The sequence below is a fragment of the Periophthalmus magnuspinnatus genome, chromosome 19 (assembly GCF_009829125.3).
Source record: "Periophthalmus magnuspinnatus isolate fPerMag1 chromosome 19, fPerMag1.2.pri, whole genome shotgun sequence".
In the NCBI taxonomy this organism is placed as follows: domain Eukaryota; kingdom Metazoa; phylum Chordata; class Actinopteri; order Gobiiformes; family Gobiidae; genus Periophthalmus; species Periophthalmus magnuspinnatus.
Genome location: NC_047144.1, coordinates 3,571,686 through 3,591,030, shown reverse-complemented (window position 1 = coordinate 3,591,030; position 19,345 = coordinate 3,571,686). Strand labels below are relative to the sequence as shown.

General features: G+C 40.1%; 3 protein-coding genes and 1 non-coding gene across 4 annotated transcripts; 2 read left to right on the top strand and 2 right to left on the bottom strand.

Moving 5' to 3' along the window:
- Positions 1-2,674: 2,674 nt before the first annotated feature.
- pdap1a (pdgfa associated protein 1a) lies at positions 2,675-5,190 on the bottom strand. The gene is made up of 6 exons (XM_033985077.2): positions 5,027-5,190; positions 4,426-4,508; positions 4,268-4,342; positions 3,791-3,915; positions 3,561-3,712; positions 2,675-3,465 (listed from the first exon to the last, which is right to left on the bottom strand). Exons 1-6 carry the CDS (start codon positions 5,037-5,039, stop codon positions 3,431-3,433), a joined length of 483 nt encoding a protein of 160 aa, XP_033840968.1. The 5' UTR covers positions 5,040-5,190; the 3' UTR covers positions 2,675-3,430.
- A 334-nt stretch (positions 5,191-5,524) lies between these two features.
- Positions 5,525-6,573, bottom strand: cby1 (chibby homolog 1 (Drosophila)). Its single transcript, XM_033984977.2, has 5 exons — positions 6,414-6,573; positions 6,156-6,254; positions 5,909-6,014; positions 5,705-5,817; positions 5,525-5,625 (listed from the first exon to the last, which is right to left on the bottom strand). Exons 2-5 carry the CDS (start codon positions 6,231-6,233, stop codon positions 5,560-5,562), a joined length of 363 nt encoding a protein of 120 aa, XP_033840868.1. The 5' UTR covers positions 6,234-6,254; positions 6,414-6,573; the 3' UTR covers positions 5,525-5,559.
- A 432-nt stretch (positions 6,574-7,005) lies between these two features.
- trnar-ccu (transfer RNA arginine (anticodon CCU)) lies at positions 7,006-7,078 on the top strand. The gene has a single exon. It is a non-coding gene; the product is annotated as a tRNA-Arg (tRNA).
- A 519-nt stretch (positions 7,079-7,597) lies between these two features.
- plbd1b (phospholipase B domain containing 1b) lies at positions 7,598-18,139 on the top strand. The gene is made up of 10 exons (XM_033985160.2): positions 7,598-7,860; positions 8,280-8,363; positions 8,438-8,579; positions 8,665-8,808; positions 9,723-9,867; positions 10,693-10,893; positions 15,424-15,564; positions 16,512-16,697; positions 16,779-16,885; positions 17,963-18,139. Exons 1-10 carry the CDS (start codon positions 7,598-7,600, stop codon positions 18,137-18,139), a joined length of 1,590 nt encoding a protein of 529 aa, XP_033841051.2.
- The last annotated feature ends 1,206 nt before the right edge of the window (positions 18,140-19,345 follow it).

Here is a 19,345-nt window from a genome sequence, read left to right as displayed (position 1 = left end):
CGATCAACTTTACGCTCGTGTCTCACCCACGATGGGCCCTTCAGTGGAACCTCCTGCCCTGTGCAAACCCTGTGCAAACCCTGTGCAAACCCTGTGCAAACCAACCAGAATGACGCACATGGATAAACACTGCCGCCTAGTGTTTGCAGCGGGATACTGATCACAGGAAATGTTGAGCCAACAGAATTTTGTTTGGAGTAGAGCTGCACAAATTTAATTTATTTATTTTTTATTAGGACAATGTACAATTATATTAAGCAGAATGGAGATGCTTGAACTAGATTCTAGCTTTGCAGCTAATTTCCATCTGTAGTCCTCAAGGGGAGGGGTCAACACTAAAATTTACATACACACACACATACACCCCCCCCCCCCCCACACACACACACACCCCCACACTCACACACACACATACACACATACATGACACGATTTAAAATGCAAACCTGTACAACATTAAAATTTACATATCCACAATACAATTTAAAATGCAAACCTGTCCATGGAGCAGCTTGCTCGAATAAACATCCATACCCATATAATCTTGATCACACTTTTTTCTAAATGTGTGTACATGTTTGATTTGCTTTCACCTTTGTGGTGAAGGCTGTGAGGCTGTTTATGCAAATGATTGGTGATTTTTAGACTGTAGAATGTGATGAAGTTATAGTCCCAGATAATGGGCAAGAGAGAGGTTTTCTGATTGATAACATTGTATTCTGTGATTTTAATGTCTTTCTTATTCTGTAAAGCACTTTAAATTATTTTGTGTACCAATTGTGTTATACAAATAAACTTACCTTGCCATTTTTTTTTATTAAAAACAAATATATATACAAGTGGTAAAGTGAACTCCTAGAACTCACTATATTACAACAGATTTCTGCATTTTAATCAATCATTTTAACAGACACCAATCTGTCATTAAATATTAGGCCTATAGGAAATAATAAATATTAAGCCAGTAGAACGTTGTGACGTCATCTAAACCTCAGCAACATGCAGGACAGGTTATCCTCTGAAAAAAACAAACAAGACAAAAAATTATAATAATAAACTGCTATTGTAACAAACAGCCCATTTGTTACAAAAGTAACAGTCCAACCCTTCCTGATCTAAATGCTCTGACTGACAGTAGCCAGGATGTAACGATTCCAGTGTCAGATGTGATGTGCAACCCAAACCCACTGACAGAATCCAGTCCTGCTAATCTTTGCAATGTTCTCACCAGAGTCCAGTCAGCTAGGGAAGTCTTTGAAGAGCTGCATTTCTATGATGAGGAGCTCAAGGCTCAGCCAGGAAAGACAAGAAAGTCAAAGTCCCAAAAAAGAAGGGATAAGTTTGCTGGCTCACAGAGAGAAGAAAATGAGCTTTCCAAACCCCTCAGTCCAGTTGAGTTCAGTGTACCCTCAGACATGTGTGCCCTCACTCTAAAGCGCTAGTTCGAAAAGGTCACAGAGCAGGAGGGTGTCAGCATGGGGAAGGTTATGTGCCTGGATGAAGCGGGCTATGTCATTAAAAATAGTCTCCTTTACCAGAGAAAGGACAAGGCCTTAGCCTTGCCACAGCCTTTCAGAGAGGGTAATGGGACTAGGACACTCCATTCCTTGGATAGGTCACATGGCATTCAGAAAACCCTCAGAATTGGTAGCTGTTGTATGCTCAGGTGTCAAAGTTTTGTACATCCTGTAAAACATGCCAGTTAATCTCAGGCAAATGCGTGACACAAGCCCAACTACAACCACTGCCAATTACTGGCACCCCATTTGAAAGAACCTAGGGTCACCTGTGGTCATGAGCTCTGGGGAATGACTGAAAGGACAAGATTTCGGATACAAGCGGCCGAAATGAGTTTCCTCTGCAGGGTGGCTCCCTTAGAGATAGGGTGAGGAGCTCAGCCACATAGGAGCTCGGAGTAGAGCCGCTGCTTCTACATGTCGAGAGGAACCAGCTGAGGTGACTTGGGCATCTGCTCAGGATGCCTCCTGGATGCCTCCCTAGGGAGGCGTTCCGGGCATGTCCCACCGGGAGGAGGCCCCACGGAAGACCCAGGACATGCTGGAGGGTCTACATCTCTCGGCTGGCCTGGGAACACCTTGGGGTACCACCGGAGGAGCTGGAGGACATGTCTGGGCTGTGGGAAGTCTGAGAGCTCCTGGTTAGACTGCTGCCTCTGGGACCTGGCACTGGATAAGTGGAAAAGAATGGATGGATGGCATTTGAAAGAATTGGCATATAAAAAACACATGAGACAGAGCAACACACCATGTTTTGCTGCTGGAGGAGACACTGCTCCTCAAACCTCCAATGCTCAATGCACTTGAGTAAATGATTGAAAAATAAATAAAAACTGTGGACCACGCCAGTGCTGCCATCTTCTGTCCAACATTACAGCTATTCTAAACAAATTGTATTCAAATTTTCAATAACAGGAGTTGTAGTTTGATCACCTATTAACCATACAGTAGTAATTGACTAATAAGGAATTAGCCATTTAAACGAAGATGAACGATGTCATCTTGGTTGGCTGTTATTTGATCCACCCAACAGAATAATGCATATTACAAATACAGTATATAAGTAAATGTATTAACTATAAAATGTGAATTAAGGCAATGTTTATTTTATATGGTTTTGTTAAAAATGCTTACAGGGCTTGAATAATCAGCGCAATAATAGTAATTTTTTTTTTATTGCAGGCAATTCAAGTAATATTTTGACTGGTTACATAAAGGAAAGATGGACATGATTTATGCAAATTTTTTGAAAAAAACAACAAAAAAAACTTAAATGAGTTATCTTTAAAGTGACTGTCATAAACTGGGCAAACTTAACTGTAGAAAACATGATAGGATGTTCTAAAATATGCAATGCGTCAACTTTGTTACACTTTTGAATAAAATCAGTTTGGTCATGAAGTGAGTAACTCTGTCTTTATCTCTGAATTTATCTAAATGAATATCCTTAGTCCAAATGCACTTCTGTATCTTGAAAACCTGACTAAATGAAGTTAAAGCACCAAAAACATCCTGACGGACGCTCACTGTAAAACCGGTCACTGAGTAAACCTGTAAGATGTATAGAATGGAGGAATGGAAAGAACTTCAGCAGCTTTACAATTAAAACCCTGTGGAGAGGATAGAGAAAAAAGGCTGTTCAACTCTTGGAAAACCTAAGATTGCCTCCTCCATTACTCAGGAGGTAGTCATCGAAAAAGAGGAATCCCAACAGCTGCATTCCTCTTAGTCCACCATCGCTCCACCCGTTGTCCTGGATCTGAGCGCCATCCTGGGGAGCCCTCGAGATGACTTTGAGGGACAGGGGCGAGGAGCCACCTGCCATGACAGCGCTCAGTTTGGTCCCTCTCTGATATGCATCTTCAGTTTTTCTCCATCCCCTGAGACACGTCTGCATGTTGTAAGATGAAGGGCTAACGCTTTCCTTTGGCTTCTTCAGCTTCTTTTTCTAAATAACACAAACATTCCATAAGTTCTGATATTATTCAAAACACACAAGTGATATATGACACTACTGTAATATATTTTATAAAGATACTGTACCCTTCCTGAGTTCTTCCCTCTTTTTTGCAGCCTCCTCTCTCTGTTTCTTGATGATAGCCAGTCGAGCCAGATCAGCCCTGGCCTGATCCGTCTTGCCCTCAAGATGCAGCTTCATGTAGCGTTCCTTGGACTTCTGCTTCTCTATCTCCTCTCTGACAAAATGTACATTTATATAACTTAGTTCAAATGTTTTACTGAACAAAACATGAAGACAGTGAACCAGAGTCTACCTCTCTCGACGCGACAGTTCCTTTGGTGCCTCTACCTCTAGCTCTGTCACCTTCTTGCTCTTCTGAGACACACGGTTGGGGTTCTCAATTTCAATAAGGCCCTCAACCCCACTCCTTTTCCTGTTCTGGGGGTAAATAAAAATCTCTATAAAAATAACTACGAAATACCAATAAATTACAAGCGAATTACACCATGACAGTGTTTTCATTTGATTATTAAAGTAACAGTTTTGACTAATATGCTTGTTGAAATGTTTAATTATTTGCTAAAGAATTTGTTTTAACCAAATCATACTCATCATATTCTGTCTCAAGGACAAGTTTTATCTGAGCTCTAACATTGGTTTGATAAAGTTAGTCCTTGTAAATCTGTGCTTTGCATTTTGAGTTTTTTTGTCAAGCTAACAGCACAAACAAAAACAACAGAAACAAATTATACGGTTAATTTATTAGTGAATTAACTATAGTTTTACTTACTTCAGATTCATCTTCACTGCTGCTTTCTTCTTCAGATTCTGAAGCACTGCCCTTCTCTGCTCCAGCAGCCTCTTCCTAAAACAAATGAAGCACATAAACAACGTTACTTTTTTCTTACATAATTAGAGGGTTTTATGAGGAAAAAAAAGTTTACATACCATCTCTCTTTGAGCCCGCATTTGCCGGTCTATCTCCTCTGGGTTGCTGAACTGCTTTCCTCGGCCTTTGTGGCCCTTTTTCCCTGAAATTAGACGTTTTTATTATTGCGTTGCACAAGTCACGATCATGAGGACACTGCCCATCATGTCCATCATAGTAGCACAATCATCTGGTTTTCCAGTCCAACTGCGCACCGTGTTAGTCCTCTTAAATGTGACATACTGAGACCACGTAATGGTCGGTGTCTGAATGAGCCAATCTGTAATGAGTTGTACACAATGCCATAGTTAAACCAAGTATCCATTCAGAGTTGCTTCTTTTGTGTAATAAAACAAACAGAACAGGCGCCATTGCTCAACACATTGTACTAGCCGCTTTAGATCCCCATTAAATATTACAGAGACCAGAGGTAAAGCCCATACTGACCGAAGACAGTGTATTCACGACCACACAAACGTGAGGGCTGACCGGTTAGCACATGGAAAGCCAAACATGTGAGTTCAGAGGTATTTCATCAGCTAGCTACATGAGCTAGGTTAACTTGTTAGCTACATTCAGGGTTTTTCACTCACACTTATCTGTAACAAAGAAAACTCTTACCGCCACGCGGCATCACTGACACTCAAGACGGATCCACACAACTCCCTCAAATAAAGGAGTTTCTAAAGTGACAAGCGGGTAGTAGTAAAAAACGCACTGCTTGTCGCTCCCGCTTGCTGTACAGCGCCGCAATCACAGGAAATGAACTCCGCGCATGCGCAGTCAACGTGTGCAGCAGGTGACCATATTTGACTTTTATTAAAAAAAAGACAACGAAAAAGAGACTGGATAACAAATATTTAAGAAACAATGAATAACAATATTGCCATTTTTTATTTTAAATATTGTAAAACTAGCACACATATATCCCTTTACAATTATAACAAGAATCAGCATCTTATACACATTTGCAACGATGTCACAGTCATTGCAGGGCTGTAAAAAAAAAATGCAGTCCAGTCAATTTTAAGTGTGGTTATTAAAGCCTTTATGACGCAATCAATTAGATGGTTTGCAAAATAAAAAAAAAATAAAAAAAACAACGGACACACACAAGGCTCAGGCATCTTAAAGAACATTTGAGTCCCTTATGTTTAATGAGGATTTACATCTTCTAATTCCTTCTCCATCAGGTGATATTGTACCGTCGTCTCTGTCAGCTGAAATAAGAAGTAAAAATATGTACATGAATTGGATCAACAAACATAATAGGCTGGGGAGGAAATCAAACATTTTTACCATGTCCATGAGAATTTCAATCTTCAGTTTCAGAAGGTTGTTTTCTTCTTCTAACTGTGTATTTCTTTTCTTGAGTCTCTGCATTTCCTTGTTTGATACCGTTCCACTAGATTCTTAACAGAGAAAAGAAATGTAATAATAAAGATTCATTACGCTCTGGCATTGCTAAATGTTGTAACACACTTAGCTAATCTAATTTATTACCGGTTATCCACTGTCCTTCTTCAAATTTCCAGTTCTGACCTCCAATGTTCATACAGGGAGGTCCATATTCAATTCCTAATTCTGTTTCTCTCGTTGATCTGTCCAACTAAGAAGAGAAGAGATATACCATTCACAGCTGGCAATTTTAAAACATTGATTAAAATAACACACACATTAAAGCAGCATTTAGCTATAAAAAAAAAAACAAAACTGTAAATAATGCCACCCGTCCAGCAAATAAACATACTGTGTGGAGACTTGATAGAGAAGCAGCTTTTCGAGCAGGCGTCTTCTTTGGACTAAATGTGCTCTTAAACAGTGGCATCTTCAGTGACTTTTTAATCTCCTAGAAAAATATGTTAGACACAAAACGTGATGAGCACCGCCAAGCGACTGCGGGACACCGACAAAGCGCGAAGCGTCTGTAGTTGCTGGTTGCTACAGTAACTGAGCTAATGCTAAGCAGCTAGCACTACAAGCTAGTATCCGGGGACGCTACTCATACCTGTATGCCTGAAACGTATGAATGGTGGTTGCTTCACTGGTTCGTAACTAGTTGAACTGCTACTGTAAATATATCAGATATTTACCTCCATGTGGGTATTTATTGTAAATTCCTGATTTGCAGATGCCGTTATCCTCAACACAAAAACAAACTTCCCTTGCGCATGTGCAACTGGGGGGGGGGGGGGGGGGTGAAATGGAATAAAACCCTATTATAACCCTATTGTAACTAATAATATACAAGAATGCGTCTCACTGTGAGTGGTTAACTTTAAATTATATAAATATTTAAACAAAGTTGAGATTGGAACGTTAATACCCAGTTAATATTGTGCGAATGGAAAGTAATATTTCATTAGCATCCCCTCATCAATGGAATGCCCCAGAAATCGTCACCTCATAATGGAAAACGTGAAAAACTTAAACTTGGGACTAAAGATAATATCAGATCTGTGTAAACTAGTCTATTTTTATTTAAGAACAAAATATCATCTTAAACAACAATTACACCAAGTCTATATTAACGCATTTTTTCCATAGTTCTTTTGGCCTGTTTCTTTTTATATGAGATAAGCCACGCCCATTTTTACGTAGCCCCAGTGGCCTAATGGATAAGGCACTGGCCTCCTAAGCCAGGGATTGTGGGTTCGAGTCCCATCTGGGGTGAATGTCTTTTCTTCTTTTTGATATAGACTATATTGTGACTTTTAATTTCAAACCATGTTACAATCACATATTTTTGGATTCCGTTGATTTTTATTCCGATATTTTCGTCTGAAGCCGTGGCAAGAATGAAGACATTCAGAAAAATGTGCATTTTCCTCAGCGCGTTGATGGCACCAGCTCAAAGTTACAGTAAGGCATAAAATATTGAAAAAATATTCCGCAAATGTGTTATAATTTAACACAACAGAACATTTTTTGAGTTGATTTATTCTGAATGTATCTAAACTAACATTAATATCCATTTAACCTATGCTGCTGACTTGATGAACTTGTAATTTTCGCTTTTATTCCGAATTCAAAAGGCTCGATGAAAAAACAAAAATCTGTATTCTGTCGATGTAATTTCACACGTAGTCGTGTGTTTGTAACAGCACTGCATTACACAAATGTGTGCATAAATAGAAATCACTCCCCTAATACTTTCAATGCAATTAAAAAAAATATGACCTTATATAATATATGTTATCTAACTCCATCCCTCGCTCTGTTGCAGCGAAGCTCACAGAGGCCACCGTGTATTGGGATGCGGCCCAGAAGAGCGTGGTCCTGAGGGAGGGGGTGATGGAGGCTGACGGTGGAGCCTATGGTTACTTCAACGACTCTCTGCTCTTGACGGGGTGGAGCGTGCTGGAGATCTGCGCTGGATGTGGGAGACAGGCAGCAAATGAAGATGAGATTACCTTCTTCCTGGCAGGGTACCTGGAGGGGTTCCTCACCGCTGAGTGAGTGTCAAGTGTCACAGTAAAGGCAAAATATCATAAAGGAAGGTTAAGTTTTCTATGAGTGGAGGGTCTGTCACCTGCTTGTCTTTTTGCCTGGAATATTCCATTGCTAGAAATACATAGAAAAACATGTATTATTATTATGTACTGTGAGCAGGGTCACCTCTCCTGTCTCCACAGATCTAACCTGTACCTTGACCTGGTGGTATCACCGGCTTGTTTGCATGGAGACAGATAAGTCTAATGCCTTACTGTGAGATATTCCATAAAAACATGTACCGGGTCCTGCAACAGAAAAAAAAAGTTACAGAGTGCACCTTTTAAAGGCAGCAAGAGAGAAAGCAGCGCAGAGGGCCACTCATAGCATAGATAACATGAAGTTGTTGTTTTTTTGTTTTTTGTTTATTTTTTATTCACAGGCAAATGTCCAGCCACTACTCTAATATGTATCCACAGCTTGTGAAAGATGAGATTTTGCTGAATTCCATCAAACGATTTTTAAGGTAAGGTTAAACAGTACCAGGTATAAATTTAGGTTAGAGTTTAGATTTGTTCACAGAGTACCTTCTTGGAGCAGTAAACAGGACCTGTGGGCCAGAGACCAGGTGAAGCTCAGGCGCAGCACTGACCCCCTGTGGCAGCACATGGGACTGCTCCTGGCACAGCTGGATGGTCTCCAGGCCGGAGCTGCACAGTGGGCCAAGAGCAAACAGAGAGAGGTCTGTGAGTGAAGAAGAGGTGATTAGAGGCATGTTACACGTCCTCTTCATCTGTGTCTCCCCTGTGTCCCCCCTGTGCTCTCAGCCTCTGTCAGAGTTCTCCATCCAGCTCCTGAACAGCATTGGAGACCTGTTGGACTTAGTCCCAGCATTCACCCCCCGCACCAACTCCTCTGGGGCTGCTGTCTTCAGAACCACAGGGATGGGCCATTGCACTGCTCTTATAAAGGTCAGATTACACTTAACCCTGATTGTTGTTTTGGCTGGAGTAAAAGGTGATGAGCCTAGTGTTAAATTCTTTATACAATAAGCACAAATTAAACTCCCGTGCTGTTTGATGAAACTACTGTAGGTACAACCTTAAAGCTGCACTGTGTACCTTTTCTGCTGGAGAGTCTGACACCTGGTTTGTCTCCATGGAGAATTGACTGCTTTGCCTAGAACGCTCCCCAACATGGCATTAAACTTAACTATCTTCCTAGAGACAAGCAGGTGATGTCAACAGGCCAGGTTACAGGTCAGATCTATGGAGAGGCAAGACCTGGTCACAGCAAGAAAGCATGTTTTTCAACGTATTTGAGCAATATTTTAGGAGTAAAGCAAAAACATGTCACATGCTTCAAAGGAAAAGTTACATAGTGCACCTTTACTTTTATTGTCTTTTATTATTATTGTTGTGTACTGTACTTTGGTCACCTGCGTTGTTCTTAAAGTGCATTAGAAATAAAGTTGGTTTGGATTGGAACCTTTAGGCAGATATAAAACAAAAGTACTATAATTTTCTTTTTTAAAAGCATCCTCTTGTCGATGTGGATGAGCAGCACTACTCTGAGCTTCCCCTGAGTGATTGAACTCTGCACTCGACTGTACTGAGGTCAAACGAGTAAGAACTAATTAGTATGAGTGTTTATGGTGAGACACATTATGAGCAGGACTATATGGGATACATGGAAAACTGCGTGTAATAAAGCCACAGTTATAAACTACCAGTACCTCTGATTTGATACTTCACAACATCCATGAGAAGACATGATAGTACACCAATCACTTGGTCTTTTCTGTCATGACCATAAATGTCCGCAGTAAGGACGACTACTTATTCATCAGTGCAGTCACATTTTGTCTTGCTCCACTCTCTCCCAGGTTCTGCCAGGTTTTGAAAATGTACTTGTGGGCCATTCCAGCTGGTACACTTATGCTGCCACCATGAGAATCTACAAGCAATGGGACTTTAAGCTCTTGGACCCGTACTATTCTACTGGGAAGATGTCGTTTAGCAGCTATCCAGGTACTACGTAACTGAATATTTTCTTTTTCTGCAAACACCATTTTATATTTATGTTGTCACAACGCTCTGCTTTGTCTCCATGGAGCAGTCATGGTGAATTGTATTTCCCAGCCAAAAGTCTCAATGCACAAAGATTTGCCAGGAGGGAGGCAGGACATAGAAATCCTCTTACAGTTTTGTCGTTATCACAACACAAGTGGATTCAGGGCATTATTTTTAGAACGCACCGGCCAAAAATATCACGTGACTATATATGAAAATGATTGTCTCTTGTCTTTCTGTTAAACAGTAGCATGGCATGTTTCATAATGATCCTATCCATATTAGATATGTTCATTGACTGTCTGCTTGGAAAACCTAAAGCAATTCCACTTAAAGCCCCACTGTATAACTAACTAAAATAAAAGCATGTGTTTTTTTTGCATTTTGGATGTGTTTATTTCATTGAAAAAAGAACATTGAAAAACATGTGTCCTTTCTGTGTGTATCTCCACAAACCTGACTTGTATTTGGCCTTATGGTCTTAAATTTCTACCCATGTATAATCTAGTCTTAAATTTTCATGATGCAGGTGACATGCCACCTCCAGAAAGTTATGTGGTGTTACTTTAATTGGAGCAATGTATTTGTGAGAACACCTATTTTCCCAGCACATTGCATGACATTAAAACAGTAATCTATTCAAATTATCTACCCCTAAATACAAAAATTTAATCAATATAACAATGTCTTTATCCTGAAATCAGACTGATTTTATAGTTATTTCCCCCAAGCTCAAGCATATTTGTTTGAATGAATTCTCTTCTGTCACATGTGTCTGTATAGGTCTCCTGTCCTCTCTGGATGACTTCTACTTGCTGGGAAGCGGGCTTCTGATGACCCAGACCTCCATCAGTGTGTTCAACTCCTCCCTGTTTTCTTCACTCAGCCCTCACAGCCTGCTGGCCTGGCACCGAGTCCGCCTCGCCAACACGCTGGCACGTACCGGCCAGCAGTGGGCGCGAGTCTTCTCCAAATTCAACTCAGGTATAGAGCCAAGTATCTCCCATAGTTCTGTTTATTATAGGCAAAAAATTATAGATAGGAAAACATAAAATAGAAAGTAGTTTCAGCATTAAATCATAATACATTTTATTTATAACACACTTTACATTTGAATAACAAATCTCAAAGTGCTACAGTGCAAAAAAAAATCAGTACTTTCGTTATTACAATGCAGTTTTATATCTCTGTAATCCCTCAGTTATTCAGATAGGTTCCCTAGTGATCCATGGGCATACAGTGCTGTGAAAAAGTTTTAGCCCCCTTACCGATTTCTTAATTTTTCCTCCACCTTTGTTACCCTTAGCCATTTCACATTAAGCAAACTTAAATATTAGATAACTCACAAAATGCAGTTTTAAGTGGTGATTTTATTTATTAAGGTAAAAGCCATCTGAACCTACATGGCCCATGTGAAAAAGTAATTGCCCCCAAAACCTAATAACTGGTTGAACCGCCCTTCGCAGCAACAACTGCAGTCAAGGTTTGTGAGAACTGGCAATGAGTCTTTCATGTCACTGTGGAGGAATTTTGGCCCACTCTTTGCAGAATTGTTTTAAGTCAGCCACACTGGAGGGTTTCTGAGCACGAACCGCTTTCTTAAGGTCATGCCACAGCATCTCTATTGGGTTCAGGTCTGGACTTTGACTAGGTCGCCCAAAAACCCTCATTTTGTTTTAAATTCAGAAGTGGAATTGCTGGTGTGCTTTGGATCATTGTCCTGCTGCAGAACTCAAGTGCGCTTCAGCTTGAGGTCATAAACTGAAGGCTGGACAGTCTCCTTCAGGATTTGTTGGTAGAGAGCAGAGTTCAAGGTTCCTTCAATCACAGCAAGTCGTCCAGGTCCTGAAGCAGCAAAGGCCCAACGTTTCTGTAGTAACCCGCAAGACGGAGGGACCAAAACTGTGCGACTCAAAGGTTTAACAGTGCTTTATTCACAGAAATGTGCAAAAAGTAATCAAAGTTCATTAATCCAAGAGCTGGGGAACGAGGGTGCTTCACAGAGTAGTGCAACAGTTTAACATAGTTCATGGATCCACAGATGCTGGGGAGCGTGGGTGCGGGTCCGGGCCCAGGGAGACACACGAGTGCAAAGATGAGGACAACATGGGACCATACCAGGGTAGAAGTGCAGGTGCAGGCGCGGGGGGTCCGGAGCTGGTTCTCGGGCAGAGGTCTGGAGAAGAGCAAATAATCCACATGAATCAAAAGGTTCACACAACACCAAGATACAAAGCCAAGCAGTAGCATTCACATGTAACACACGGATGTTCCGGCACCGAATGTCAGGTCCTGACTCCTCTTATCCACAGCAGGTGGTGTTGATTGCGTAGATGGGCTGCAGGTGCGTGTGGGAGGAGCCAGGACTCCACCCAGCTCCGGAGACAGGCAGGTGAGGGAGGGGGAGCACAGCACAGGAGAACAGCAAACAGGGATCATGACAGTTTCATTGTTGGCATGTGACGCAAATTGTTGGCAAATGTGACGGGATGCACCCCTTCCAAAAAGTTCAACTTTTGTTTCATTGGTCCACAGAATATTTTGCCAAAAGCTTTTGGTATCATCAAGATGTTTCTTGGCAAAAGTGAGATGAGCCTTTATGTTGTTTTTTGTCAGCTGTGGCTTTTTCCTGGAACTCTGCCATGCATGCCATTTTTAGCTAGTGTCTTTCTTAGGGTTGAGTCATGAACACTGACCTTTACTGAGGTGAGTGAGGCCTGCCATTGTTTAGATGTTGTTCTGGGACATTAGATGTTGTTAACTGAGACATGTCGATTACTTTTCTTCTTCTTTACTCCCTAATTTCTTTGGATCATGGCCTGATGTCTTGGGTTCAATATGGCCGACTCCACCTTGACAGACATGTTCTATTTAAGTGATCTCTTGATTTGGTCTGGCAGCATCAGGCCTGGGTGTGGCTATAAAATTAAACTCAGCTTTCCACAATAATATAATTAATCACCGTTCATTATTTAACAAGGGGGGGTTACTTTTTCTCTCAGGATCATGTAGGTTTGGATAGTATTTTTCTCTGAACAAATAAAATTATCACAGAAAGGTTGCATTTTATGTTTACATGTACTTGGGTTATGTTTGTTAATATTTAAATTTGTTTGATGATCTGAAACACTTAGGTGTGACACACATGCAAAAAGGTAAGAAATCAGGAAGGGACCAAATGCTTTTTCAAAGCACTGCATACTAGTCTATGCAGTCTTACACTTGTTCTGATACAGCTCCAGATCACTGCAAAGCTCTTTGGGAAAGGTTCATTCCTGTCCCGTGAATATGACTTTTTAGTATCAGTACCTGCTCAGATAAATATCTGGTTTTGATACTAGTTTTAGCATCAATTAGTATCTGATTTTCGATACTTTTGACACTCCTAATAGGATGTCAAGCTACTGTATGTCTGGATTTATTCAGAGTTATAAGTTTACATACATTTCATTAGTATTTGGTACCACTGCTTCTAAATAGTATGACTTGGGTTAAATGTTGTGTATATCCTTCCACAAGCTTCTCACAATAGTTGGCAGGAATTTTGTAGGCCTCCTTGCTCACACATGCGTTTTCAGGTCTGCACATACTTTTACAGTAGGATTGAGATCAGGACTTTGTGATGGCCACTTCAAAACATTGACTTTGTTATCCTTAAGCAACTTTGTAACCAGTTTGGTAGTATGCTTCGGGTCATTGTCCATTTGGAAGACCCATTTTAACCCAAGCTTTTACTTCCTGACTGATGTCTGATGTGAAGTGCCCCGGTCCCTCTTGCAGCAAAACAACCCCACAACATGATGCTGTCACCCCCGTATTTCACAGTTGCAATGGTGGGACGTGACAATGCTTATTATGGCCATAGTTTAAGTTTCATCAGACCACAGGACATATCTCCAAAAATGAAGGTCTGCCCCTGTGTGCATTTGCAAACTGTAATCTGGCCGTTTAATGTTTCTTTTGGAGTAATTCTTCCTGCAGAGTTTCCTTTCAGCCCATGTCAATACAGTCCTCGTTTCACTGTAGATAATGACACACTCTTACCAGCTTCAGCAGCATCTTCACAAGGTTTTTGGTTTTGTTCTTGCGCATATTCTGGACCAAAGCACGTTCATCTCTGGGACACAGTACCCGTCTCCTTCCTGAGTGGTCTGATGGCTGGACATTTCCATGGTGTTTATACTTAGGTATAATTGTTTGAACAATGGGTTTTCTCAGATTCTTTAAAGGCATAATAATGTTAAACTTCTGATTTTGAAGAAAGTAATGAAAAATTGTCATTATGTCTCATTATTATTGCCATTTAGTAAATAGAAATATGTGTATGTGTCTTTTTATGTAGTGTAAACTTCTGGTTTCAACTGTATTAATTTTTTCCAGAAATTCCATAAAACATTTTTTGCATATTGGGTGAAAAAAAAATCAATCATTACTAATATCTATGGAGTTTTGAAAAAAAAATATAGGTAATGCAATAAACTTGAATGTATGTCCAGCATAACACCTGCCCTGTTTAATCATATTCCCTTGGGAATTCCAAAAATACCCACTTCAAAATGAACGTGAGCTGACTAACATTTGACTTGTTCTTTCTGTAGAGGTATTTGAAACCAAAGCCCATATTTCTGCGATCAGAGTTAGTGTAATGAAATGAGCAGAGATGAAAGGGAAAATTCCTCACCATAGAAAATATTTTGCTGGACAATTTTCCATGTAGAGATTAGACAGCTACTCCAACATCCACCCCTCATTGCTCAACGTGTGTGTGTGTGTGTGTGTGCGTGTGTGTGTGCGTGTGTGTGCGTGTTAATTGAGCTCCTACTTTGATCTCATGCTGTGTTATGTTGCCATGGGAGACCAGTGGAGACAAGGACAGAATGTGCCGGAGCATTTGAGTTCCTCAATCACCCAGATGTTCCACAAGTTTGAGATTTCAGGAAAACTGTAGCAGCAACTAATAGCATGTTGTTGATAGCATAATAAGTGAAAACAAAAGCAAAGGCGAAAATGAAAGTGTTAAATACATACATTGTCTGCACTGCTAAGACTGAAATCAGGAGCTCTCTGATTGGCTGGTTGCATATGACTGCACAATATAGTGCAATTGAATTGAAATTCCAATGCAATTAAGAGGATGCAATTTTTGGGTAATAGATTATTGTCTATAAACAACAGAATGTTGTCTATTTGAAAAAAAAACCCTATAAGTTTAAATCTTGATTGTGATTTTGATTTATCACAAAAATACTGTTGAAGTAATGGCTACCTGACGGCCTGTAGATCTTCATAATGCTGCTTGCTACAAACTGAGCACAATGTTACTCATTTAGGAAAATTATGTTATTTTATTCTTAATTGTGAATATGAAAAAACACAAAAAGAATAGAATACATAGCAAATGTAGAGGGAAGCACATTTTTTCATTCCTTGTGCGACCATGTGCTTAATCTTTGCACTTATTATTAGCAGTCCATGTTTCCAAATATGTTTATTCTATCTCCTCCTGTCAATCAGGTACATACAACAGCCAGTACATGGTTTTGGACCTCAGCAGGATCACACTGCGTCACAGTATCAGGGACGGAGCTCTGACTGTGGTGGAGCAGATTCCTGGAAAAGTTATGCACTCAGACCAGAGCCAAGCCTTACGCAGAGGTAAGGAGGGAAATGTGTATATTAATGATTTTCAGAGCTTTTCACCATGTTATAGTTGTTTCCCCTCACTATTTACTCACCCAAAGTTGTATTTGGAGTGATTTGTGCATGCCTGAGCAATCTTATTTTCAAGACGCCATTTTGCATCAACTCCCATTTTCACTGCCACTGGTATACGCCCACTGCTCTGTACTTAGTTTTTTACGTGTAGGATTTGGCAACATTGTGTCATCATTTTGCTACAACTCGTTAGAATGACGACCCGGACGTCAACTCCCACTGGGCACCACAGTTTTCTAATGCAAAAGTCAGTGCACTATTTGTTTTATTAAGTTGTTTTAGATAGATATTGCAATTTAAATATCCAAATCAACAGTATGATCCACAGGTGTCATAGATCATAACTATATAACAAACTCTTTAAACCATATTATTACAATACAAAGCCAATTACATATTAGTGGAAAAATGACTCCAAAAATACATCTGTTGAAAAACCTGCTAAGGGTTCAGATGTTTCAAAAAGATAAGCACTTTGTAACTTTTCTTATAGAGGGTCTGCCACCTACTTGCCTCTATGCTGTCGCTTTGCCTCGACTGTTCCTCATTATAGCATCAAATGTGTCTGTTTCCATGGAGACAGGAGAGCGATGATACCAGGCCAAGTTGCAGATCAGATCTATGGAGAGGCGACCCTATGCTCACACATGTTTTACAAGGCAATAAAAATGCCTCTATTGAATAAATGTAAAATAAAAAAGGTTTAATGCCATGCTATGAAACACACCAGTCAAAGCAATAAAACCTCTATTGAGACAAGCTCGTGGCGGACCGTCCATCACAAAAGGTACGTTGTGCAACATTAAGATAGAATATGCTTTGTCATGTCACCCCACACCACAATATCAGTCAAAACCTTACACTCGGTCTACTCTGCTTCATACCAGGTTATTGGCCATCATATAACATCCCATTCCACGCTGAAATCTACAACCTGAGCGGCTTTGGTGTCATGTGGCGGAAATTTGGTGAAGACTTCTCCTATGACCTTTCACCTCGAGCTAAAATCTTGCGGCGGGATCAGGCCAAAGTTCACAGCCTGGACTCACTCAAACAGCTCATGAGATACAACAGTATGTATCTAGACGATTGATTGATGATTGTTACTTCCTGTGTTGTGAAGCACCAATCGGAATCACAAGAGTTTATTTCAGATTACAAAAGAGACCCGTACACAAGAGGACATCCGTGTAAAACCATTTGTTGCCGTAGTGACCTGAGACAGAGGAGGCCTCGACCTGGAGGCTGCTATGACACAAAGGTATACAATACATACACATACACAATACACTGATGACTCAAGAAAAAAAATCTATTTGCAAATAAGCTAACTCTGCAGTGCAACTAAATCCCCAATTAGCGGGACCTCTGATGGGAAGGTGTTTGTCGTACTTGTAAAGAAAAAAACAAACAAAGTGGCACTATGTAACTTATCTATCACTTACCTTATGTGAGACCTGAGCACAGGACACATGTGTGAAGTACTTCCTGGTTCTAGTCAGGACCCAAGCAGTAGTGTTCTGGATATACTGCAGCTGTCTTAAGGCTCGTTTGGAGAAGCCAGTGAGCAGGCTGTTGCATGGATAAGTCTCTCCAAGTCTGGTTTTGACATTATACCTTTGATTTTTGTTATGTTTTTTAGATAGTAAGAGAGAGCCTGGAGGTGACTGCTGACACTTTCTCTTTGTTTCTGTGGGTCAAAGACTATGACTTCAATCTTATCTGAGTTTAGCTTGTCTGAGTTTAGCTGGAGAAAGTTGTTTTGCATCCACACACTGATGTGTTATAAAATAAAATGCTTTCTAATTAGATGCATACAATATGCAGCAGACTTATTTTGATCTTCTTCTGTGTACTGGGCCAAGACAGATTTTGCTCAAATACATGGAAAAAATCGGGTGCAGGTCCTCCACCTGCACTTGTATTTGAATACAAGCAAGTTAGTTCAGTAATATTCCACAAGATGTCAATGCCATACTGTGGAATATTACTAAACAAATAGGACAAAAGACACTGGGGTCTTGTGCTATTGAACCTTGTGTAATTCTTGTTTCCCTTCAAATTCAGCATGTTTAGTTTGACAGTATTGCACTTGACTCTTAAATCCTAAAGAAAACACAGACGGCTGCTTTATATTTCTGGTAAATCCACTTTGCTAATTCAATGGACCTCACAGTTAGTATCAGTCTAGATGTCTTGGAGAGATGGTAAAGTTATATTAGGCTTTGAATGGCCTTTTAAAAGCTCCTATGTGGCACAGCAAATGTCATTAGGGCATTGAGGGAACAGTAAAGAGATTACAAGTGTGTCTTCCCTTTATGCTGTGGTGACGATGCAGGTGACGGAGTTCCAGATGGCTCTCCAGCTGGCCACGGAGGCGGTGAATGGGCCCACGACACAGGGGGGTCTACAGCCTTTCTCATGGCAATCCTTCAACCTCACAGCTCACCATGGACTGCCACAAGTCTTCAACTTCAGCTTTGTGAAAATGAAGCCCTCACTTGCACGGCCGTAAGGCAATGTACCACGAGTAGAACGACATTTATTTTATTTAACCATCTTCAATTAGGTTAAAATATGCTGTATTTAGTGTCCGTCCACTCTTTCCCAAAACCTGTTTTTAATTAATTAAACATGTTTTTAATTAATTAATTCCATTAGGTATAGGTATAGACTATTTATGTTTCCTCTTTCTTTCTTAATTCTTTGATTAGTCCTAAAACTTTTGTAAAGACCCATACTGTATTGACTAGTTTTTGCCTAGAAAAGGCAATTCTATATTTTAAAATGCATTTTGGGATAATTTACTCAGGAAAGTGAAACATATCCAATTAGCAATTCTGCAATACACGTGCAAGGGCCTAATAAGCCCAACTTTAGCAATATCGACAAGAGCTGTGATATGCTGTAGTCCAGTCATTCCCACAGTCTTCTGTGCTGCTGCCCCCCTGTCAATGCAAAGGGCAACTCTAATAACATTTACACTACATGTAAAAGAACATATAATGTTTTCTTGTGTTAAAACAATACATTCCTGTGGGCTTAATACTAGTATAATGAAGTATTTTAAAAAAATCTTCATTTAAGTTGATTTAAAGTTTAAAGTTTCTTTGCTGTGTGGACAGCCTTTGGAGGAGGGCCCTTGCAATGCTTTTGAGGCCCCAGAGACATCTTTGTGAATCACTGCTCTAGTCAGTTCTATGCAAATTCCACTCAGGTTTACATACAGAATTAATAATAAAGAATATTACCATAATATAGTTAATATCGTTACTATAGGCATTACTACTGTATAGTCTGTTCCTCTTCGAAAATTACCTTTTTATTTTGACACAATAAAGCTCTTACTTAGAAGTTATGGTGTGATTTCACTGTTTGTCTTTATAATTTTTCTTATTTGAGTTTATTCTGTAGGCTTGTATTATGAGTGAAGGCTAACTGTGAGGATTAGTGTAACTCATACAGTCTATGGTCAAGCTACACGCAAACATCGGAAACTTTGCTGTTGCTTTCGTTTTTTTCGTTTTTTTTTTTTTAAATTAAATTGTTTGCATATATGGCAAGTTTTTCCAGGTATTTTTGCTAGGAAATAATATGCAGTATTCATTGTGGGACAACGCGTAACAATAATGAGTAGAGCTAGCTTAGACAGGCTAATGTGAGCACTTTAATGTTGTAAACGCGGGTGTTGATATCCGCGTGCTGATGACGCATTGACGCA